Raw genomic sequence first — 25355 nt, 5'->3', positions numbered from 1 at the left:
TCTGGGGTGTTTACCTTGCTGGTCAGTGGATAAAATTTCTTGAGGGCTCTGTGAGCAAGTTCTCCCTGACCAACCTTAACTTCAGGTAAAAACTGAACGCAGATGGTACATACAATTTGAGTAGTGAAAGAGTCGGTAGTCCTGAAGAGCCTGATGGATGTCACATAATCACCCATCACATGGAACTATAAGTGCCCAGATTGAACATTTTGATCCTCGGCCCACTTGATTCAGGAGGGGTACAATTGGTTTCAGAGCATTTTGCTGCCTTCCGTTGCCGAGCTGCACTCTCTTTGGGTAATTCCAGAGTGGTGAATGCATTGCAAGTAAAGGCTCGAAACTTCCGTAACTTCTGTGACAACTTCTTGAATGTTTCAGCAAGAAAGGTGACCGTAGAGTCTGAGTGAAGTCTGAGTTTGGCAAGTGCATGCCATTGCGCAAATCAATAGAGAAGTGACTGCACAATTACATCATGGTTGGTGGGGAACAATCCTTTGAACATGGGAATGGCACACTAACAATGAGAGCTGTCAGTGGGTCGAATGCAGAAAACGAATAAGCCGAAAAAACCTGTAAAATATCTTCAAAATAACGCACTGCTAACCTTTTCATCTTGGATGTATTGTTTGAAAATTTGCGGATGACACCATTACTGAAAGTCGGGACCTGCCAAAACCTAGAGCAAGATTGAGAATTGACCATGACAGCTTGTTAGCAGGCAATAATACTCCCTACGAACTCCTCGTACCTGCTGTCGAGAATCGCGATAAGCTTATTACCTTGAGGAAGGGCATTGAGGAGCCTAATAAGGTGCGTAAATAGCCCCTTCCAGGTACCTAATTCGCACTTGTGCATGAAGTCGATGATGAGCATCCAAAATGGAATGAGACCGAGAGGTCCAAGCTTCGCAGCAAATTGATTCTACAATTAAATGTATGATATGACCATAAAATGATAAGAAAACAGTTTCACGTACAATAATAGGCACCCATGAGCCTTCGCCAAGGGTATGTTCTACTTTGACACCATCTACAGTGTTTCCACATCTGTAGATAAAATCACAGGCTTGGATAACCTTTGTCACAGCATACACTCAAAGGTTGGTTAAACAGCTCTTCATGTCCCTCACGAGTCCAAGAGAACTAAACAAGTTCTTCAGTGTGAGACAGTGAGGGCACAGACACAAGCCCATATCCTTGATGGTAGCAATTAATACCCTGTGAATTGATGAGTAATTTGACTTTCTTGAAAAAAAATCACAAAGGAATGTACTTCTCAGGGTAATCAGCGGAATAGGTGAAGATTTGGGGAAAGACCCTCCATGTTACTCCGTCGGCACACTTCAAAACAAGGCCATGGCAATATGCAGACGTAAAGTCTTCATCCAACAGGATTTGCCAGCAGGAATGAAACAGCTCCCTGCAGCAGTGTGAATGAAGGGATGCCATGCCTGTTTTTGATATACCAGCTAGGCTACTCAGAATGTCCTTGACACTGTCAGGAAGCTGTCATTGTCAACAGTGGTAGATGAAGATGTGGTATTCAATAGGACTTACTGAAGGTAAAAATCCTACCAGGTGACATGCTCCCAATTGGGGTGATGCTTGCACATATTTCGTCAGATTTCCAAAATACAGATACAGTGGCCAAGCCTTCGCAGTCCCAAAGTTTGCTAAATGTGTGGCATCAGAAAAAAACATCAAACCCGTGATGACACGTTCCAGTGAGCACCCGGGCTCTTTTGGAAGCCTCTGAAGACTGTCTTGGGCTTCCAGCCATGCGTCAGAGGTATAGAGCTCATCAAAAATCTGTTCTTGGTGGCCGTCCAAAGGGTCTTTCCACAAGCGTTGAAAAGGTAAGAGATGGAACACCTGTGCTTGGATATCTCCGAATGCTGTGCGTATGACTTTGACAATAGGGCGGTAATGGAATCCATGAATAACATAAGGCTGAGGGCCATCCTCCTTTGACTTCATTGGAATGTCAATGTTGACAGTGGTCTCAATCCAGTCATCTGGAAAGGTAACCTTTCCCCCCTTGTCATCCTTATCCAGTTCTTGCAGGTTCTGCCTCACCAAGAAGTTCTCCAGATGCTTGCTGTGGGTGAGGAAAATAGACTCTGTGTGAATCAGAAGTCTAACAAGGGTGCGAGGCTTATACTCGTCCCAAGGGGATTGCTACTGGGTAGCGAGTCCTCAAATAAGTGCAAGGAAACAAAGACTAGACTCTGTCTAGCGACCCGAAGGGTTCCGGTCCTTACTAGGACTGGGAACACAAAGATGCGGAGGGTTCCCGACAAGCGGAACTCAGCGCGCGATGAGCGGAACTACGGGGAACTAACAGAACTAACGCGGAGCAAACAGGACAAACGGGGAACAAACGGAACTAATGGGGAACAAATGGAGGGAAAAGAAACTACGAGCCTGCAGGAGGATGATTGGGCAAAGTCGGACCAGGCTTGTGTCTGGTACTTGCTCCAAGTCGTCGGATCCGATGTCGGGCGTTTCGAGCGGAACTCACGGGGGCGGGAACGATGCAATGTGATCAGGAATAGATTCGGGAAGATATTTTAAACAGTGAGTGGAGTACTGGGAAGTACTCTGTAAGTGGAAGTGGAGTCGAGTCTATCAGAAGGTAAAAAACTAAGATCCCATCTATTGCTACCTATATAGGAAGGGGTTCCGAAATGCGATATGCTACAACCAGGTGAGGCTGTGAGATAAGGAATCGGTCCTGAGTAGCGGAAGGATCCGTATAAGTACCGTAACACATGGGAAATGAGATAGGAACATTTTAGTGACACAGGGAACGTAGCTAGTACTCACCAGTGAGGATGGAAGGACATGGACAGGACAGAGGAGGATGTTCCGAAGGCTGAAGGAATATAATGCGTGTGGTACACGATTGTTCCGCTGGGTTCCGCTTGGTTCCGTGTAGCGGACGGGTCAGGGAAGATGCGGATGGGTAGTGGAACGCACGGGAAAATGGTGGGAAGGCATGGGAAATATGCGGGATACGGGCCCACAGTGGGGACGTTCCCCACATCACAGTCGAAATCATCTGCCAGCATTACATCTCTGACGAGATGCGAAACTTTGGTTTCAGATATCAAATGACTACCGGAATTCATCCAGGACATGAGACGATAGATCGTCATGTTGGGAAAGGGGTAGGGTGGCGGAAAGATATTCAGTGCAGGATCAGCTCCTTGGACAGCTGTTGGAGAAGTTTTTGCGAGTAGGGAGGATGGAATGAACCGATCTGGCTCAAAGGAAGGCTGACAAGGGTATAGTTGGCACAGCCCAAATGAGTTGTAGGCGGTCTGGAGGGTGTCTCTTAGGGTTAACAGAACACATTGAATTCTGGACTGGTGAGGTAATGAAGCCACTTGAGCTGATGCGATGCTAGTATCATTGGAATAATTAAGATCATTGTGCAAAGGCTTGACATCATGGAGAGCTCTGGGAATTCGTCCCCTTGGAAGTGTGGTTTCCTCTGAAATTATTTGAGTAATTTGTGAATACGTTGGAACTTGGAATGAGACACAAACCTGAATTAGTATAGTCCCACATGGTTCCAGAATTGCTACCCATCTCAACATCTGAGTCAATCTCATTGTTTTGTTGCTTCTTCGCGTTGAGGGGTTGTTGCGATTCTGCAAGACTAGAGGTACTACCTAATTTGCGAGCCATAGTTAATGTTGGCATGAGAAGTCTGCAAGAGGCAATTGGTTTGAGACTTGGATGGTCTCTCGTTGCATATCGGATGGTGGAGATTCCCTGACATTTATATTGAATATTCTGTTTCAAACTTCAAAGTAAACTTAAAGCTACTGACTGCTTTGCACCGAGGCTTTGGACCCAAATTCGAAAGGACCGCCTCTTTTGCACGGTCTTGTCTCCTCCAGCTTGTGAGAGAGCTAGCTCTCTTGTAGAAGCGACAGGATGTACGATGTCTGGCGAGTCCACGATGGTTTGTTGGCCTTTCCCAAGAGCACCCTGGAGTGTCGCAGGTCGCCATTAGAAGAAACAAGAAGAAAAAGATCCAAAGAATTTCGGAGCAGTGCATTGTGCCGCACATTGAGTCACTGCGGCAAGTCTACTAGATTTTCCAGGAGGGACTAACACGCGGCAAACCAACAGCAAACATGAGGTATTACTTATATAATTGATTGGGTCAGTTTCCTTATCTGACTCGTTCGTGGGGGTAGTAGGTTTGCCCGCGTTCCTGTTTGGTATTGATGTGACCATGTTCACGGTGGCCTACACAACGTACATCGCCAAAGATGTGCCCAGACTTTCATATAATTCAGGAGAGCAAGTCTGGGTTCTTCTTCTGGGGCATTATCATGATGCTCAAGCTGATGCTATTGAAAGAAAAGTGAGATAACATCTTAGACTGCTATCTGTGCAAAGTCCGACATGCCTGTATGATTACTATGATAAATCGCTGAGAGTGACAAAGCCAAATTTGGCTGTGGAATATATGATCAAATACTCAGCCAGACAGCTCAACATTGTGAGTCGTGATAAGGCATGACCACATCAAAAATTCGACGATAAAGCCGCGATCACTGACCCCCCCCCCCTGCTCCCCCCACATGCTGTTTCAATCAGCAAGTGAATGAGCCCCAGTTCTTTAGGAAGAAATTCGTGATTGATTGAGAACACGTTACCAGCTAGGGCACCTTGAGTCCGAGTGGCAGTACAGAAATATGTTGCTGAAGTCACTCAAGATTGTGATGGAACAAAAAAGCCTGAGCATACTGTCCAGCATCGTCACATGATTTTCTGCTAACTAAGACATAAATAAAGTAGTACCAGCACTATCGGATGCAATACAAGCTTGGTTCAAGTGACCGATTTATCCCATGTGAACGAAATGTCGAACTTGTAATCATGATAATCTCTGGAAATGTGTAAACACTTGAAGCAGAACATACCAGTTATCCATAGGATTAGCATAGCCCTGTAGAGTGGCGAGTACAGTGTCAGTCCGCGAGATGGATATCCTGTCATTGTCGTGGGCGGCAGCGAGATTTTGGCCATCCGTGGTACTTTCACGAGGTAATGACAGGTGTCGAGACAAAATGTCCAGTACAAATCACAATTCCTGCTCTGCCACAAGGAAGTCCAATTTTGATTTATCATGTGTGGCAAGGACGACAGCTTCCCGCCTTTGGACTACTACAACATCCCAGCATGCAGTGTAGTAGCGCATGCATTGGCATTCACAAATTGCTTCCATGTAGCAAATAATGGAGTGGAAAGAGCTTGCATCAAGTTGTCCTATATGTCTTGCATACGCCTCCATCACCTAGAAATGTAGCACATATCATGAGAGCTATATTGTATGTATGAAAATTAGGACTTCACCTTCTGCTCATCAATTTCCAAGATACGCTGGTGTCATGAATGTTACCAACTGCATCTAAATTTCAATTATCGAACCCTAAGTCACCTTATCCGATAAGATTAGATTAGATAGATCCCTGATAAGATAAGATGGATAACCGATTAACGATCACTATCTTACATCACATCTATACTAAGTCGACGTCATCCATCTATATCCGTAACCCTAGACATACGAACTCATCACATCCTTAGAAGTCCTACGATTAGGCAACAGGTTACATCATAAGCATCTACATGCCTCTATGATCGAACCATAACCGAGAGTCCTTTACGAGCTATCTCTTGAAGAGTCATCATCCTTCACATCGCACATCTTCACTTCCCACACATGACATGTTAAGAGTTACCTCTGTCATTCACCGAAGAACCTGTTGCACAGTCACAGCTAGAACCCGGAACCCCTATCACAGAAGCGCCACTCATAGAGAAGCATGCTCATTACCGAAGACCCTGGAGAAACCCCTAGATCCGATCGTACTCGATACATCTCCAGATCCCATCTCTTATCGAGATCCTTTAATCACCGCTTGAGACTTCTTGTCACAGAACTCTCTCACCCTTCTTCATCTCTGTCTACCCTGAATAGAAGCAGTACCCTGAGAACCCTGCTTAATTACCGATACCCCTATGAACCCTTTTCCCCTTCTTGTAGTTGATTGGTTGATAAGACGCCCTATACCCTAGGTGCAATGTTATGACTGTATATAGATATATCACTACCTTTCATACTCAGATATCTCCGCTCCAATAGTAGTATATAGTTTAGGTCGTAGTCAGTAGTACTCCTTAGACTTAACCTCTTTGTTCTTACGTCATCGTAGACCTAGACGTTCCCTCTCAATCTTATCCTTGCTTTATCCTCTCTCAGACGAGTCCTGTGGTGTGATTCAATCTCCAGACACCTACTAGTTAGGTTAAGGGACGTTGGTCATAACAGCTGGTCACAGTTGAGGTTGTCTAACAATTGATTAAAAATATGTTCCTCTTCAGGCGAGCTGGAGTAATAGGGACGGGAAGGGTTGCAGTGTTGGTTCTCAGGAGGACTTGGAGTCAGCAATCCAGGCTCAACAGAGGGGATAGCAAAATGGCATACACCGCTGGAATGGTTGGAATTAGGTGTTAACGGGAACTCTGGTTCTGAGGTAGTGCTGGTTGCTGTCATTTTTATATTTGAGTCTATCTGATGACCAGTAATATATCATGAATTGTCACTACCTGATTCTGTCACAGATACAAATGAGGGACTTGGAGAGCTTGAGGGAGAGCTTGAACGGGGGCTAGGCATGTTGGGACTCCCAGCAAAGGAAGAAGAGTGAGAATGTCGAGGAGGTGTAGAAGATGGCTTGGTAAGGTATGGAACTTTAGTTTGAAGTTTATCAATGCAGGACACTGGCACTGGGTTTAACATGACTGTTTGATAGCACAAATTCAAGGGAGGTACTATTTTCATGGTTGGGTTCACGATTGGTAAATAGGCCATCGGAGTTTGAAAGGAACCATCGCTGAAGATTGTCCTTGGGACCAATATCGCTCTCAGTTAACTCATGGAGCCCGGATCAGCCAGGAATGAAGATTCCTGTGTGATGAGGCATCCAGAAGAAGTAATGTTAGAGTGCAACTTCGGAGCCCTGTTGAAAGCCAGCCTATATCATATCACTGGTAACATATGCTTTGCACTGTTGAAACCCAGCACATACCCAAACTGGTAACATATGCTTCCTTGAAACCCAGCACATACTCAAACTGGTAACATATGCTTTGTAAACTCACCCTGGTGACCTGGTCCCTGTTACTAAAAGTTGAAACCCAGTACATACCCAAACTGGTAACTGCATACCTCGGAGAAAGTAAAATACCATAATGGTAGAGTACTGCATCTTCTGTGACCATGTCATTCACATATGCGTGCATGCATCAGAGCCCACTTCTCTATTTGGTATGACATGCATGCTCTGCCCTACCGTACATAGTTGGTTACCAGCAGCTACGAACAACTATAAGAACTCACCAGGCTTAAACTTTTGGATCATAACCAGCAGCTACTATGTTTGGATATGCTCATGATCGAGCGTCTGAAATTTCTTCATCTGAAACCAGTGGCGACGATGTACCTGTAATAGACCCTCCCACAACCCACGAGTCTGAGTCACCAGCAGCTACCCTGTCATCTCACACTGGAAGTCCTGACTTGAATACTCAGGCTGACTCGAATGCTCCGAGTCAACACTCCATGGTGCTTGACCCCACTAGTACTGCCGTATCGTGGTGTGAACCACCGTCTGCATTGACCGCTGTCATGGGTGAGATCTCTCCCAGTCTCACACCTGACTTGGACTCTAATATTGTGGAGGTAGCTGCACTTGTGCAGCTTCCGAAGTATCGAAAAGTAAGCGATCACTAAAACACTTTGCTTGGAACATGCTCATGTATGTTTCAGTTGTGTTCGGAAAAGATATTAAAAAATCAAAGGCCTGTCCGAGCATTAAGAACAATGGGTGTCTGCATCCGCATTCTTGATTTTGTCATACTGATCTTGAAGTTAGAAACCTGAAGTCAGCCCCAGAGGTTGTCAAGTCGTACAAGCTCGAGCTTCTTGTACTGCTACTACTACTCGTCAGACTTGCAAGAGGAAGATCGACAGTTGCAATGATGTCAACGCTGACAAGGAGAACATCACAATATCTCTGAGTCATCATGATACTCCAGTCATCAAGTGCATCTGCCGGGAGAAATCAGGCACTGACTGGCAGTCTGTCCTTGATATTATTGAGTATGGTGAAGAACAATGAAGGAAAGGCACAGTCATGTAGTGTAAATTACTACAAGACTTCAATTCATCTACTGGTGCTATACATGAGTCATAGACAAACGAGAAACCTCCGATTCACAACTTTAACGGTATGAGAAGTGCAATGATTCTAGCTTACTTCCCCTATGGATGCACCGCCGGATGAATCCATTGTATGGCCGTAACCGTATACAGTTACCGTGACGGTGACCAGCCCTAAGAAACTTCCGCTTGTCTGTTGGGGATGCGTGCACAGGGTCACATGAGGCCAAGATGTAGGATATCAAGCTGAGAGCCAAACCTTGTCTAACCACGCTGGGATGTCATGGATGTGTGGGAGGGATTTTGTGTTGTTGGGCATGGAGCACGAGGCCCAGTGAATGAACTTGCCAGAAGTATGTTCATTGGAGTTGTATGGCTCAGGCTCGGATGATGGAACTCATTCATATCCTCAAGGCTCAAGTGACAAGGCACAACTTGAATTAGTGTTGCCACGAATTGAACCGAATTGAAATGAGGTGGGAGTTCATTCCAGGTTCGATGGTCAAGGTGGAACGAACCGAAGTGTAACAAATATGGCTCGAAGCTCCAGCCAATGAGAATTGTTTGTAAAGCGAATTAGATATGAAGTGGCTGTGTTTCATTCTATGTTATTATCGTCGACATTTTGTAATAGATCAGCAAGCTCATCGAACTTCCCCATAACTATCAATTCCTCTGTAGCCCTTCGTGTCCTAGGCCCCGAAATCTTGTAGTCATCCTCTTTTGCAATTAAATCACTAGTGAAACATAATCTCTCCTGTCTGTAAGAAAACTTGAGAATCTGGAGTGCTTCCATTACTCGTGGTGAGAGTCTGCTTCGACAGAGTGTGCAGGTTTCTTTACTGGATGAAAATACATGTTCACATGGCACAGAGGATGCCTGAGCTGGCAGGACATCCATGGCAATGCAGAAAAGTAGTGGATAGACTTTTTCCATGCGCTGAAATTGACTTCAGCCTTGCCTTCCTTATGTGAAGGAAAAGTCGAGCTCACCTCCCAGAAGTGAATGAGATCAGTCACACGCTCGCCCATATTGAATGGTCCTGTCCGACAGCCGCATTTTTGCGTTTTCTCGTAGTAGTAGTTGTAGTGGTATTATTGACAGCCGTAGGAGTGATGTCGGCAAATGGATGAGAATTGCACAGTCGAGACCTCTGTTGGAGAGTTACTGGATCGCAGTGGAAAATCACATCGTCCATAACGTCAGTTGTAAATCACATTTGATGGGTGTGAATGAGACATCCCAGTCATCATATTTCAGCCTAAGAGTGAAGTTGTTTCCTCGTGCACTTCACTATTCTTGGCCGTGGTGCATTATGAAGATGACTATGCAGTTTACCCCATTGCTCCCATGAGTGATTAATGCATTCGATGTTCCAATGCCGAGACTTGTAATGTGCAGTCTGCATCATCTTCTCCCATGATACCACAGGATGCAAGATGGCAGGGATCTCGACCAGTTAATAAAGCACTTCAAATGTGCCGCTGATCTCCGATGCCCCGTTGATCATCCCTGCCGCCCTGCTGCACTGTTTAATCTAACTGCTGCGAAGTTTATTGCTTGTCAAGCTAATAGAACATATCCCGACCTCAATATCCCTATCTCTTTGTTTCAAGACACCCTTGATTTGCGTCCCAATGGTTGTTTGGACTGACAAGTCACCCAGCTCCATCTTGTCATTGCCCTGCTGTCTCGTTTCATGAAAGGTGGTCTCAAGCGGATGCGTGATTTTGTTGTATTGCATGGGGGCTGACAATAGGCTTCTACTGATATTTTTCTCCTTTGTCAGCTCACCCAAACTGTGCTGACCTCCCCATCCTGCCAAGTAGTCCGAGGAAGGCACATACTATACGAATGCGCTGATTGGGGTGCTAAGTAAAATGAACAAGAAAGTACCTTTGGTGCCAGGATCTCGGGAGCTTCCTTTGGCAAGATGTCCTTGGGTACTTCCCACTCTGAGATCATCTTATCATCGCCTCCGCTGAGGATGTGCTTTCTGTCTATGGAGAAAGTGACGCAAAAAAGCGGGGCTGAATGCTGGAAGATAGCAATGGTTTGTCGATAGCAGTTCTCAGGCCACGGCTCAGGCCAGAGCCGAGCCAAAGCCAGCTGTCACTGACAGCTTAAGCCCGGCCTGGATTTTTTGTGAGCCCAAGCCATCTGAAGCCAGGCCAAAGCTGCGGCTTTCGAGCCAAGCCAGGCCAGAACATCACTAGCACCATGTAAAGCTTGCTGCAGCTGGTGAATAACGGGCTTGTACAAAGTGATGCATGTTTGCCAATGAATTTGCGACAGGCAATGGATGTGGGAGATGCAGAGATGCAGAAGTGTTGTTTGGGAGCCCATATGGTGTGTGAGGGTAAAATGGTGGACATGCATGAGCGGCGGACCATGCCAGACTTGTATAGCCTGGGTGAGGGTGATGATGCTGTTGCTGAGATGCCGAAGGGATAGCAGAAGCTGCAGAACTGTTCCACTGGTGAAAACTCATGTTTTGGGAATATAATACTAAACTCACAGTACGATGCACAAATTTATACAATGACCTATACATCTGTCACCTCACTGCGCTTGAGGATTGCTCAACATTTGTATTGTACAGCATTGCAGGCACCTGTCCTCCGGCGCTAAAGCAGTACTACGGTCCAATGAAAATATGTATAATGATGTTCTATACCAAAAGGTTCGAGGACAGACAACAGAGGAGCAGAGTACATTGAGGAAATGCTAGAGATGTGAGGTTGCTGGAGTACTACTCTAACGAATCACCAAGTCACAGGCCAGATTTAGCATTTCATTTGGCAGTTCGTTCCTAATTTGATGCTTATCTACAATGAGGTGTAAATGAATCGAGTTGTATTGAACTGCCTCAATTTTGAACCGAACCAAAGTTACCTCAAGGTCACCTTGGGTCGACAGCAACACTAACTTGAATGTGTCTTATTACACATCAGGTCGTTCCACCTTGATCCGATGTGAATTGCAGCCTCATTACAATACTATGCAAAATGGCGAGCCACCCCCTATGTATTACCTGTGAGGCAGTGAGATTAATGATCCTATTCAAAGGTAAGTTAAGGGTTATTAAAGCCAAAAGCCAAATTAGGGATCTATAGTATAGCGCCCATGCCTCATGGCTCCGGCACGTGGCTTTTGGTAGATGATTTCATTTAACTTATTCCCTATCACAGTCCCAGACTTATTCTGAGGGTTCTACAGATCAGCGCAATTATAAAATTTACTAATATCTAAGGACAGGCTTATTTACCACTGAGTACTGAGTCCCCAACACCATGCCACCGCCGTGACTACGATGTACTCGGGCAGGTCTGACAATCCTTTTGATGCACCAATGGCCTAGCCTGACTCAAGGGATCCCAGCCATTCTGACGACTATGACCCCCTATTTTCAAATCAGGACTTCGTTGCTACTACTACTAGTATGCGGCAACCTGCATCCAACTTCTCCCATCTGTACTATGATGCCACTCACAGCGGCCCATCCCAAATCATCGATACACCTTATGTCAACTCTATGTCCTATGATCCATCCTTCGCTTCCTACTTCTTTGGCTTGGACCACTATCAGCCCCAGGTGTCCTTTGATGGCATGGCTACTTTGCCTGCTGGCACAGAGGATGTACCAGCTCTGAAAGAGCGGCTTAGGCTACCTTTCGAGGAGCCATTTCGTCTCGATGAGATGCTACATATACAACCCCCCAAACTTCCACTACCCATTAGAGAAGACTTGGATTCCTCTCTTCCAACCCACCCAAAGTCCAGTAGGTTGCGAACTTGCCCATCAAAACCATCAGATCTGCAATTCCATCCATACACCGGTGTGTCTCAGGCAAAGCTGAGGGGTTTTGCTGCAATTACCAAGGTGGGGCTGATCATTGTTCATTGTTTAAAACATCAATTACTAACTAACTCCTAGGATACTCTGGATACCCAGGCTGAGCCTTCGCAGTCCACATTGCAGCCCATTGGACCTTCGGTATATGACAAAGATAATACAACTCATGGAATGATATTCAAGAATGCACTAGAAAGTCTCATCAAGGACGCAGTTAATGTTACTCCCTTTTTGTCCGAGAAGGACAAAAAGCAACATGTTCAGCAGGTGCTAATTGGTGATGTCGTTTTTTACATCATTGTGGAACTGGACTATCTCCAGCATATAACAGATCCAACCCTCAAGAGCTTGTTTTGCACAGCATCCGCAGCTGTGAAGTGTGCCCTGCAGGAGCGTTTGACAGGACAAGAAGTCAAGTTTACTGTAACAGATTTCAAACCCACATACAACTCATTTAGCGATTATATCGATATGCAGATTGTCCCATACCCAGAGCTGTTGGCATGGTGGAACAAGTATACTTTACTTGTCTTGAATACATTAAGACATATATGTAGTAAGTGATATTGTTGTATACTAGTACTTTCTACTACACTTGCGTTGTACCTACAATCAAATCAGCAATTCTAGTCTAAGTTTACTTGTTGGGTATGTTCCTGCACACCTTTCGGTGTGCAGTGATTGGAGTCGGAAATCTCCGAATCAGTAACATTCATGTCTATCTCTATGCACTACATTGCAGGCAATGTATCTACAAATCAAAATTCTTGTAGTATAAATAATGATATTTAGCAGGAGAAGAATTCTGCCCTTCTACAATTCACACGGCTACAATATCAAGGACTCATCGGTTCACTGATGTACGAATTTGGCTAGTAGGAACAAGAAACATATCTTAGAGTGTTGAATCAGAACAGGGACCAGTGTTGTCAATAATTCTTATGAGGTGGGGCTCTGCTCAGCCAGATCAAGATGGCTACTCCAGTAATGATGTCTACGCTGAACATCAACGTTGCAAGCTCCTACGTAGTACATAGTGAGCATTGACACCGGCTGTAATGCGATAGGTAGTAGATCAAGTTCAAGATTACACTTCAGTCTCCAAATGTTCCCACAGGAACTGCTGAACTTGCCCCACTTTACCCCACCCAAGTCATGATGCATGACCCACTGAGGATATCGATGACATCATTTTAAGTTGCACCAATTTCCTCTCGAAATCCATCATGTCTTCCTCACTTGAACAGTCAAGTTTGACACCTTATGTCTCATCCTATTCTAAGTGTTCACCCTTGGGTGCACTGTTCTCCAGAACTCTGCCAAGTTACAGTGGTCAATATCCAGTAGGAGTTCACAATGTTGAATTGTCAATACCCAAGCAATCCTTTGGGAACTTCAAGCATAAATCTATGCCAGACGTGGAGGCAGGTCTTACGATTGACACCGTGATGTTCACTCTGTTCTACCCTGCAATGTCACCTCATGACACAAGCCATCAAGCTGTTTGGTTTCCAAGGTTCGTATTTAAACCTGTGTTGGATTTTGATATATAACTTATTTGAGCAGATTGCATCAGACAATTGATGGCTTCCTCAAGATGGCCAAACGCACACCCAATTGTATCTATCGAGCAATAGCATGTCTGTCTGTAACATATTCACACTATTTTTGGCTCACTCGGGTCTGTTACAGATCCAACTGCTGCTGCAGCTATCTGGGGTATGGCTTTCCCCATGATCGAGAATGCACCATTGATGTCACCACCGCCATCTGTGAGCAAATGGCCAGTCATCATATTCAGTCACAGCATTGGCTGCTCATGCCTGATGTATGTGAGTGAGATGATGAGACATAGAATACCTTGTGTCAAATCCTCATCTAATAATGTAGTCCGCTTTTTGCAGTGAGATGGCCTCGCGTGGCTACGTCGTAGTTGCAATTGAACACTGAGATGGTACTGGCCCCAGCTCTCGCATTACTGCCAAAGGCGGAATCAAGCAAGACTTTTACTGGCTGGATTGGTCAGACTTACAGTACGCCAAGCACCTGCAGATGTCCGTTCTAGTATTGCTCACACATACATGCTGGGTAGATCTAGAGGAACAGCCGAAAAAACAATACCACACTTTGGCATGTTCAGCTTGAAGTCCGTAAAGCAGAGTTAGAACATGTTATCTGGGCCGTCTATCACATTTCTCAAAGTGAACAAGTACCACAGACCCACTTCTCCAGAGGGGCCTGGGATTGGACGCCTTGGACTTGTGTAGACCCCTCAAACTCTATCATGACTGGACATTCATTTGGCAGTAGCTTGGCTGTGAGTCCAGATTTACTTTCTCATAGTTTTTTTTAACACAGTGCAGTTAGCTGCCACCGCTTCCGGCAGTTTCCATTTCTCCCATGTAATTGTCTTTGACCCTGCCACACAATGTGATTGAGTATGATAAATTCCTCATCAATCAGCTGATCGCTTTTCAGGACTTACGCCTTGGAAAGGACAAATATCTAGTCCCCTGCTGACCATAAATTCAGAAGAGTTCTCACTCGGAGCCAAATTTACCATACTGCAGGAGGTCACCACAACAGCATCTTCCTGGCACACATTCCTTTTGTGTACGTATAAAGACATCCTGATGTCATTGATCCTAATTTTCCTTAAAGCTGGTGTGACACACTTGGCATTCAGTGATGTGTTTTTGATCCTTCTGGATTGCATCAATCGGCTTGTAGGACTTGTGGCCGACCCACTACACATAATTGGTTTGACAATTGATACTGTTGTAAAGTTTCTGGAGAACCCGATCTCTTCAACCGCCAGAAACTGTCCTGACCACATTCACATAAAGTTTTTTGAGCCCTTTGACCATCTGGGAACTGGCTTTCAGTGCCTAGGTCGTAAGCTAAGGTATGAAAGAAGCGATTACATCAAACATTCTAATGCCAGGACCACTGAATTCTAGAGGTTCGCTGGAGAAATGGTGTGCAGGTGTTCCTGTCTACATGTTCCTTGTGGTCACAGAACCCAATCTTTCTCATTCTCCAAACGAAAGCATAGTATATAAGGTGGTTTTCGGTCTGTTCATACTAGATGACTCATCTAACACACCCAATCTTCAATACCACTCTTGGAGGCATCGGACCACATTGGCGGCCACCTCTTCACCTACAACTTCCCAAATGGTGATGATTATGACTACTACATATGTCACTCATTTGATGCTACTGCACCAAAGATGCTCACTATGTAACCTCTTGACTTTTCCACTAACTAGGATGTTGGCGTCATGAGGTTCCCCCTGCCGCAGAAGGACCCTGAAAGCAATTACAAGCCTGGTGTTATGAGGCGCTTGGGCGAGTTAATCAACTACTCAAAGCTCAACAACTCTAGGAGGCTCAGTGTACCTCTAAAGGACAAACTTATCAATTACTACTTCACGGCAAAGGAAGAAGGATCTTTCCTCTACTTCACCAATGAAAGATACCGGACACCCCATCCTGATGTCCCTGATCTAACACCCCTTCCTGATTTCCGCATCCGGCAGGGTCTGAGTTCATTCAAGTTGCCGTGGGAATTGACAAGATTGTCGGAGACACAGAGAAGCATGTCCAAAAGGGCTGGGATGTCATGATTTCCGGATTCCTTCTGCCATATCCTGTTTTGGGACAATCCTCATTGGGAATCGCCCAATTATTTAGCGAGACATTATATATACGCTCCAGGTGTGTTTTCTGACTTGTTGCATCTTCTTTATAGTTCTCTCCATCTTTGCTCTTTATTTTCTCTCACTCATCGCTCTTTATTATCTCACTTCACCGCTTCACCTCTCATCACACCTGCCATGTCTGAGCCAGATCCAGGCCATGCCCTCACACTTCCAGATCTGTCTGGGGCAGTTCCTACATCCACGGAGGCAAGGGCAAAGTGTTGAATTGCTGCATTAGAGGAGGAATTGCAAACAATGCAGCAAGAAAGAGGAACCAAACAAAGGTTCGTCACATGTTCATCTTGCTTGCTCCGTCCCTCTTGCTCATTGACTCTTAAAGAAAGACGACTTACTACGTTTCTCAAGGTAGGGCAATTCGCTGCATGGTTGCTCTCTTTACGAACTTGGAAGACCTGATTGCCAAAAATGATCGCAGGTACGAGGAGCACACGGTGGACAACACCACAGAGTACGTTGTTCCTTTTATTCTGTACTATGTTTAATTTTATTCTTCAGACAAGATCACATGCAATGCGGTTACATCACGCTCGCACAGGTTTTGCCTTGGATACACCCCAAGCTTTCAGAACTTGACAGCAATGATTCCGAAGATATGCTAAAAAAAGGTGTGCTTTCAACTCCAATGTGTCATGAATGTTACCAACTGCATCTAAATTTCAATTATCAAACCCTAAGTCACCCTATCCGATAAGATTAGATTAGATAAGATCCCTGATAAGATAAGATGGATAACCAATTAATGATCACTATCATCACATCACATCTATACTACATCAATGTCATCCATCTATATCTGTAACCCTAGACATCCGACACTCATCACATCCTTAGAAGTCCTACGATTAGGCAACGGGTTACATCATAAGCATCTACACGCCTCTATGATCGAACCATAACCAAGAGTCCTTTACAAGCCATCTCTCGAAGAGTCATCACTCCTTCACACCGCAGACCTTTACTTCCCACACATGACATGTTAAGAGTTACCTCTGTCATTCACCAAACCCCTTACATAAGAACCTGTTGCACAGTCACAGCTAAACCCCTGAACCCCTATCACAGAAGTGCCACTCATAGAGAAGCATGCTCATTACCGAAGACCCTGGAGAAACCCTAGATCCGATCATACCCGATACATCTCCAGATTCTATCTCTTATCGAGATCCTTAATCACCGCTCGAGACTTCTTGTCACAGAACTCTCTCACCCTTCTTCATCTCCGCTTACCCTGAATAGAAGCAGTACCCTGAGAACCCTGCTTAATTACCGATACCCCTATGAACCCTTTACCCTTCCCTGTAGTTGATTGGTAGATAAGACGCCCTGAACCCTAGGCGCAATGTTATGATCTTATATAGATATATCACTACCTTTCATACTCAGATATCTCTGCCTAGAGAGTAGTATATAGTTTAGGTCGTAGTCAGTAGTACTCCTTAGACTTAACCTCTTTGTTCCTACCTTATGTAGACAGAGACGTTCACTCTCAATCTCATCCTTTGCTTTTATCTTGACGAGTCCTAGTGGTTGTGTGAAACCTTTACCAATCGGTGAACGTTGATCATAACACAATGCTTATTGCACCGTATCCTAATAATATTATAGCTCAGAAGAGGAGCCGATGTGGCCTGCGGAGATGATACATCCACTCTCAAGGACCTCATTGCTGCCTGGGTCAATCAAGATTTCCGTCTGTCCTATCTACTCAAGGCTGACGACAAGCACTCATGTGGTTTCATTCATGAAACTTGTGGGAGATTGCTCTGCCCTGCTGAGTGGGACTGGAGTGATGCCCGGTGAGCACCAAACTCTTTTGGCTTATGTATGATGTTGATGCTTGAGAAGAGTGAAGGCCGGTATTCACGACCGAACATCCCAGTATATTGTATCAGAAAATTCCTGGCCTCTCTTCCTGTACAAGAATTACTCAATCAACAGCAACAACCTCGAGAAAGGTCTATTCAAGTCTAAGATTCTGGTGCAGGTTAGTAGCTTGTGTTAGTAGTCATAAAATTTACTCACAGTTGTTATGGTGCTAGGCTTTCAAAGCCACATTCACCTCTCCGTCTTCCACAAGAGAAGCCAACATCCTGGAGAACAACAGGCGTGCTAGGCATGCATTAAACCACGTCAAGGTGAAAATGTGCATGGCTTCAATCATCAATATGAAGAAGGTTACTCCTCACTCCATCGTGTATGTTGTCTGTCAGGTGAGTGCAAGTGATTACCTGCCAATGATGTCTAAACATATAATCTTTCACAGGTTCATTTCACTCTATCCGGTGTCAGATCTTGGCGCACCATGGATGGCGACTTTGACTATGAAATGTTCTGGAACAACATCATGGACTTTTTCGAGGACGTCCCTGGTCCTGTCGCATGACATAGGGTGGCCCAACTTCTCGAGTGGTGGACCAGGTAATCAAGTGTTGTACCTTGTATATCAGACCTACCTCTAACCCTACCATCTAGGAAGGTTTTTGGAAAAAATCATTGCGAAAACCTGATGCCAGACGTCATGTCCAAGATGTCTGTCACTGCATTAGCCGACCAGAGAAAGGCAATGGAGGACGCCGCCTTTGACTCGGACTAACATACTCTTCATATCTTCTATCATTCAAATCTATAGCTGTTTTCATATAATCATAATGTGTCATTTACCAATATATATGAATATTGGGGAGCTTTTGTGGCGACACTTTAGATGTGAATAACTATATTCACCACTGCGACAACCAACATTATGCTGCCTGTGTATGGATCACCCATGTAAAGTTGCTCACCCGCAGCCTCCGACTGAAGAGAATCAATCGAGGATCCCAAACGTGAGGGGCGCACTTGGTAGGTGATATAGCTGTGGCAGCCACTGGTATATCAAAATACATGTGAGCGACTAGCGGAATTAACGAATGAAATCACTCCTCTGGGGACAATCTGATCTCAGGATGAAAGTGCAAAGTCCGAGGATAACTTAGTAAATGAACCGCTAGAGGTACTTTACCATCTCCTCACGACCCCATCATCCTGTCATTCATGCTCCTGATGGCAAACTATTATCCCAAGCCTTATTTGTGGTCTCTGGGGTGTCAGTGGAACTGAGGAACACTTATTGTCACTATTATTCAACTTTGTCAAGGCTGGTCAGAATAAACTGACTTGCGCCACAAAGGCAAAACCAGATATGCACACCTTCTTGTTGATTGCTGTGTAGCTTCCATGCACAAGGAGTTTCCTGTCGTTTTTAGCGCTTGGCGCCAACTTAACAGTCTTGGGCTTCAGGCTCGGTATCTGCTGTGTCTTGAAGACAGGCTGGTCTTGCATTAACTGTATAAAGTAAGGATTAATGTCAGTGTAGGGTATTGCATCAGTTTGCAGAAGGAATTGGCCCAGGACCTGGAATATACGTAATGTACCATTTCCGTCATACACGCCATCATTGTTCAAGACAGGGCACGTTTGAATGAATTGTCAATGCAAAAACCAAAATTGCATGTGTTCAATGCTGAAGTTTTTTTCAGCGACTATGATATGGGTTAAAACAGATTTAGCTGTGCCCACATTTGGCACAGTTCTTCCATGGATGAAACGCACCACCTGTGTTACAGGATTGACTTGCATAGAATAAAGTAGAGGATGGAGTGCGATCGCCAAAAAATGTCAAATGCAGCAGACTGCCAATATCCAGCAAGATATGGTACTCTAAACCAAAGCTTCACAAATACTCAACTACCTCGTGGTTGTGTGAATCGGAAGTCACAAGCAAGATTACACACATTGTCAGCAATCGCCGGATCTCCATGCAAAGGACCTAGTGAACGTCTCAGTCAGCCCAGGCAAATGTCTGCAACATAGGAATTGACTGCCTTGTGAGCCACCAAGTGAACGGGCTGTCAAACAGGAACTTAGAGTTTCTCGTTATATAGTTGAATATGAAGAACAGAAATTCACAAGTGGGGCAAAACATTTCATCCTTTACACCATGTGTCTCCTTTTACTAATTCTTGCGTGACTGAAGTTTGTGCTGGTGTTGATATTTCTAGACTGCAATCAACTTCCTTGGCCTGAGTTTCGTATTACCTTTGCATCAAAATTGACTAAGAACATAGTGCCCCGAAGGTACCACGACTTGATTGGCCCTCTTCAAAATGCATTCTTCCTACATAAGGTCAAGCATTCCCATGTCAACCCCCCCTCCACATTTGTGGACATTGTTGAGATCATTATCAATATATGGTATGATATGATATTTCAATATGTTCATCGGTTCACTGATGATAGCGTCAGTGAGTTCATTTTTGTCCTCCAGCATGAATATCTATACCAGTGGTTTACCACGCTGATGCATTCCAGAAACCATGTCAATTACATCCAACAATATTTCTCAAAGTATAAGATGGAGTACTTGAGATACCCATGCAAAATATAGCAGTCATATTTTGTATGGGAATCTCAAGTACTTGGTCAACCAGATTCATTTATATGGAACATCGATGTAGGTTTGGGGGCAACGATGACGACAAACTGATGTAGGACGTCGACAACAATGGGAGGAGAGGAGAAGATGATGCATCCTAATATTGGACTCTGAGAAGAAATGTAGGGTGGGGCGAGAGACCAAGACTGGAGAATCATATTGGGGGAGAGAAGAGAAGCCGAACTGCAGGCTTGCTTGATAACAGGATGATGTTGGGAGGTTGAAACTGTGCATATTATGAGAATGAGACTTGGGCACATGATCTGCACAGCCTGTTGTCAAGCTATGAAGCGAACACAAGGTATCTACAGCATGAAGACGCACCTATACAATGTCTCAAAAAAGTAATGCACACATTTGTTTGAGTTACATCTCCACAAGAACACAATGTTTCTCCTTGGTGTAAAGTGTAAAGTTATAGTACATTATCTGCTCTACAAAGCTCTGTAGAGGGTGAAATAAAATGCCAAGAATTGCCCACACTATAGGAGAAATGTCAAAAATGTCACTTTCTCGCTATATCACACTTTTATTCTTATGATCATGTCACTTCAGAGATAATATATAGGGCAGTCAATTCTAAGTGGTTTTAAAAAAATAATAAAATTGATTTGTTGCTGAGATATTGGCCTCACAAAATCATGTCTCTCTATAGCTTATAGGGGCAAATTGCGCAAATACTGCATCTTGTTGTTTTGTGGATGTTGTATCTCAGCAACAACTCAATATTTTTTCTTAATCCTTTTTTAAACTACTCAGAATTGACTGCCCTATAACCCTCTGAAATGACCGGGTCATAAGAATAAAAGTGTGATATTCGGACGAGTAACGGGACGGTAGACTCGTGTGGCGGATGGAAAGACGCTTATCGCCGGGGGTCCAGACAACACCGCCACGTGGTCAGAAACCGCTGTTCTAGGCGGGACAAATATCCTTGCTATTTCTCCAAAAAATGAGCGCATCCTCGCAAGCACATAGTTGGACAAGACAGCGACACCATGGAACCTCGAAAATGATCAGCCCATCGGACCATCCAGACTGAGTGAAATGTGTGGCCTCTTCTGCGGATGGAAAGTTCCTCGCCACTGCCTGCGAAGACAACCACATATACACATGGGATGTCTCTGCTATCATCAAAGAAGCTGGCCTCCATGACCTTCTGTCAGGCAATGTAAGGTCGGATACATTTCACCCTCAATAACACTGTCCACTTACCCTTTCAAATTTCAGATCATATGTTGCTTCAGGTGTCTTCAATAACCTTGCTCACTGGTCTTCGTTCATCGCAGGATGCTATCAAAAAATTGGTGTTGGATGTACATGATATTTTTTCTTGACAAATCCATTGCTTTTGAGTATCTACACCTTAGGCTGATGCTACCAATCCACGCGGAGCAACTGAGCATGACACTCAATCCCGATTCGGTCCTCTCACCTGGGCTCAAAGCTTCGTCTCTGGCATGCTACGCAGACGAGATGGATTGAACCAGTTGCATGTGCCACCAATAGTCGACGTCCCGTTAACAGCGGGCAAGCCTGTGAGCTTTTTTGGCTTCTATGTTCTTTATCACTGTCTCAGGTTGACGTAGAGGAACTATCACGCAAGAGGGAAGAAAGGTGCGAGCTCCTCTCGACCTCCCAGCCTCCATACTATGCAACAACACAGCGAAGCGACCCGGAACAATCTGTCATCATTACGGCAACCACCCGCCACTGCCACGGTGTCCACAATGGCTCCTGCTGGCACTGCAAACGCGACTGGAATAATCTTGCAACCTGACATCACCATAAGACGGGCTGGATGGCGGGCGCGTTCTATGCTGTGAGTTTGTTGCATACCTATTTAACACCCAGACCGTCAACACTAGGAGGCGACTTAGCGGCTTTCGTGCACCATTGGCAATATTCTCTGTTGTCTCATAATTTGTCCATTGCTGGAACATTAAGACACCCTATCGTCATTTACAGGCTAGTTAGAGATGAACGTGACCAATGGTCACACCACATTGCTTCATTAATCCGGAAAAATAGTCTTACTCTACCACCGCTAAACCTCATGCCCCCAGATGTATATCTTTCAAGAGCTTGACTTGATTGTGGTTCAGGTAGCATTCACAGTGCGTCTTGCTCTTGATGTTGATACTGGATTTGCATACGCACTAATGTTCAAACAAAATAAATTTGATCCAGCTAGCCCGTACACAAGATGATCATTTTCGTGAAGCACGATTCAGAGCGAATGAGATAAATCGGAAGTAGTGTTGGAGCAGGGGAATAGATGTGTGGAACAGGTAGTGTTGTGGGCAGAACAGGGCAGCCATTACACACGGAAGTGTTATTTGCATCTTAGGCGCCACTTGGTGAAGTGATTTGAAATTGCCGGTACGGTGGAGCGGAAATGGCCACTGGTCTGGACACCTGCTCCAGTCAAGACAGTATTGCAAAGTTGACGCTCGACGAGCTCCTTGGTTTTTCGTTTTCCAACCAACAAACTTCAGGCTATGATGTCACGGCGATCTTGGGTCAGTCCTGGTGTGGCCTACCTCATACATGGCTTGCTTTCCATCGTCTTTCCGGCAGCTTCTTCCGTCATTATCGTAGTACGGCTGGCCTCTCTAGAAGGCTTTCGAGTCTCTCCATGGCTTATGTCTGCGATGGTTTTGAGTGCAGCGCCTCTGGGGTTCGCGGCTTACGTTCTTGCGGATGGGAGATTGCAGCAACGAAAGGCCGATCGACTGGGTGCCAGACTCATTCCTCGTGTCCAGGGAAAATGGCCTGGAAATCTGGACAAGATTGTGAACACGGTCCTGAGATCCGAGAACGAATACCTTGGTACAGTTTTCTTTTTATGCATCCCATGCTCGTGCTTTACAGAATCATACCGATATCCACTGGTAGGTCAAGATGATCTGAACGAGACAAAGATACTCGGGCCGACTATCAATTCTCGTTTGCTTTGGGAGGATATCATCCTGACCACGGAGCCGCAACACATCAAGGTACACTCCAAGGCATACTTGAAGATATTATAATCAGACTCCACATAGACCATTCTCGCGACCGACTTTGATAACTACGTCAAAGGTGTGCACCATAGATGCTGTTTGTTTACACGTACACATGTGGTTCGATGCAGGTCCCAAGCTCGGAGAAGCTGCCGACTCCGTCCTTGGAACAGGCGTCTTTAACTCAGATGGTAAGTGCATCGACAAGTGAGTTATGTTGCGACTGATTGATCGATTGGCTGTGCCACCAGGTGAAACATGGAAGTGAGTGATGGATTTGAAAATTGCCTCCGATGGGGAATCTTAGGTGCTTCTAGGCTTCACCGCACCATGACACGACCCTTCTTTACTCATGATCGAATAAGTCACTTTGAGATCTTTGACCGTCATGCGGACCACGCTATCGCTTTGGCGAAGGAACGTTTCCGAATGGGCGTGGCAATTGACTTCCAAGTACGGCTTTCTTCAAGCTGGCATCTTGTCCTCTTTTGCTGAAACCTACAACAGGATCTCATCTCCAAATTTACGCTTGACTCGGCTCGGAGTTTCTATTTGGACACTGTATCGATACACTTTCCGCTGAACTTCCTTACCCCTGTCACGCGACAGAATCCACAGACGCCATTCAAGAAGCCAACACGGCTGCCGCCTTCGCAAATGCTTTCTCTCAAGCTCAGCATGTAATCAATCGTCGTGTTTCAATCGGGCAGACCTGGCCACTTGCTGAGATTCTTGCTGACAGCACTGCGCAACACATGAAAGTGGTACATGCATTTTTAGATCCGATCCTCAAAGAGGCTCTGGAGAAGCGTTCAACGACTGCCGAGTTAGACCGAACGGAATTTGCGGACCAAACCCTTCTGGACCATCTCGTAAATGCTACGTCTGGTGAGATATCATGTAACAACGGAATTTTTGTAGTTGAAATATTCTATACAGATTTCAAAATCATTAAAGATGAGATATTAAATATGTTACTGGCCGGAAGAGATACTGTAAGCTTGCAATCGACTTTGAGCCATCCGGGTCGGTAACAAACAATAACAGACGGCCTCGACACTAACATCGGCTATTTATCTGCTTGCGATGCATCCAGAGTTCCTTATGCGACTCAGAGAGGAAATCGTCTCGAAGTTTGGGCTAACTCGCAGGCCTACATATGATGATATCAAAGAGATGAAGTACCTCCGGGCAGTCCTAAATGGTGCGTACTCTTGTTTCGTGCCGCTCGTCGATGTTGCTAACCAACTTCAGAAACAATGCGCCTTTTCCCCGCAGTGTAAGTGATTAAAGCTGGGTTTAGAAGTATTTCATCATCGTACCACAATCACCTAGCCCCTTTAATACGAGGTACGTTCTTAGGCTGCGCCGAAGATCATAGGCTAGAGCTACCTGCTCAGGGAAAGCGTACATGACACTACATGGACATCTCCCGAACCTGGGAAGAAGCCACTGTTTGTCCCAGGGGGGATCTCGTATGTATCTCATTCGATCGTTCGGATTCATAGTATGACTGCTTGAACAACTTTAGGATCAGCTATTCAGTGTTCCTTATGCACAGGAGAACGGATCTATGGGGACCAGATGGTAAGGAACTTGAACTTCGTCTACATATCAATTAATTCAGTCGAATCCATGCTCTAGCGCTGGAGTTCGATCCGGATCGATGGCTCGACGAGCGCGTGAATAAATACCTGATTCCCAATCCCTACATTTTCCTACCATTTAATGCAGGACCTAGAATCTGCTTAGGACAACAAGTACGTCGCTCATCACATTATTCATTGTTGCCACTTATCTCATACCTCATCTCGTACTTCAGTTTGCCTACAACGAAATGTCGTTCATGCTGATTCGTTTACTGCAAAACTTTTCCGCGATTACACTGTCACCAGAGCCCGCAATGTGCCCACCTGCGTGGTGGGCTGGGAAAGACGGTCGGCAGGCAATTGAGCAATTCAGGCCGCAAAACCACCTGACACTCTATGCCAAGGCAAGACTCAATCTGATGTGCTATGCGATCATCTCACTAGGCTCTACCTCATAG

General features: G+C 45.1%; 5 protein-coding genes across 5 annotated transcripts; all 5 read left to right on the top strand.

Moving 5' to 3' along the window:
- Positions 1–7461: 7461 nt before the first annotated feature.
- On the top strand, positions 7462–8206 carry EDB91DRAFT_1078556 (uncharacterized protein; the record flags this gene model as incomplete). The annotated part of the gene is made up of 2 exons (XM_041315034.1): positions 7462–7803; positions 7961–8206. 2 exons carry the CDS (start codon positions 7462–7464, stop codon positions 8204–8206), a joined length of 588 nt encoding a protein of 195 aa, XP_041181845.1.
- Positions 8207–11561: 3355 nt separating this feature from the next.
- On the top strand, positions 11562–12739 carry EDB91DRAFT_1078555 (uncharacterized protein; the record flags this gene model as incomplete). The annotated part of the gene is made up of 5 exons (XM_041315033.1): positions 11562–11575; positions 11630–12030; positions 12064–12131; positions 12186–12619; positions 12685–12739. 5 exons carry the CDS (start codon positions 11562–11564, stop codon positions 12737–12739), a joined length of 972 nt encoding a protein of 323 aa, XP_041181844.1.
- Positions 12740–13231: 492 nt separating this feature from the next.
- EDB91DRAFT_1108008 lies at positions 13232–14716 on the top strand. The gene is made up of 7 exons (XM_041317532.1): positions 13232–13620; positions 13671–13744; positions 13797–13936; positions 13995–14022; positions 14056–14137; positions 14211–14421; positions 14468–14716. Exons 1-7 carry the CDS (start codon positions 13331–13333, stop codon positions 14540–14542), a joined length of 900 nt encoding a protein of 299 aa, XP_041181843.1. The 5' UTR covers positions 13232–13330; the 3' UTR covers positions 14543–14716.
- Positions 14717–16146: 1430 nt separating this feature from the next.
- EDB91DRAFT_1046108 (uncharacterized protein) lies at positions 16147–18212 on the top strand (the record flags this gene model as incomplete). Its single annotated transcript, XM_041313237.1, has 6 exons — positions 16147–16298; positions 16325–16436; positions 17435–17625; positions 17675–17813; positions 17869–17964; positions 18093–18212. Coding segments are annotated over 6 exons (810 nt in total), but the record flags the coding sequence as incomplete, so codon positions are not given.
- Positions 18213–22807: 4595 nt separating this feature from the next.
- On the top strand, positions 22808–25355 carry EDB91DRAFT_1235051 (cytochrome P450; the record flags this gene model as incomplete). The annotated part of the gene is made up of 13 exons (XM_041321278.1): positions 22808–23140; positions 23228–23302; positions 23351–23405; positions 23458–23503; positions 23626–23761; positions 23854–24196; positions 24248–24303; positions 24356–24512; positions 24563–24587; positions 24709–24783; positions 24840–24895; positions 24953–25068; positions 25131–25355. The coding sequence occupies 13 exons, from the start codon at positions 22808–22810 to the stop codon at positions 25353–25355; spliced, it is 1698 nt and encodes a 565-aa protein (XP_041181841.1).

Source organism: Suillus paluster, assembly GCF_016628075.1.
Source record: "Suillus paluster strain FC165 chromosome Unknown EDB91scaffold_6, whole genome shotgun sequence".
Lineage (NCBI taxonomy): Eukaryota > Fungi > Basidiomycota > Agaricomycetes > Boletales > Suillaceae > Suillus > Suillus paluster.
This window is presented reverse-complemented; position numbering and strand designations above follow the sequence as displayed.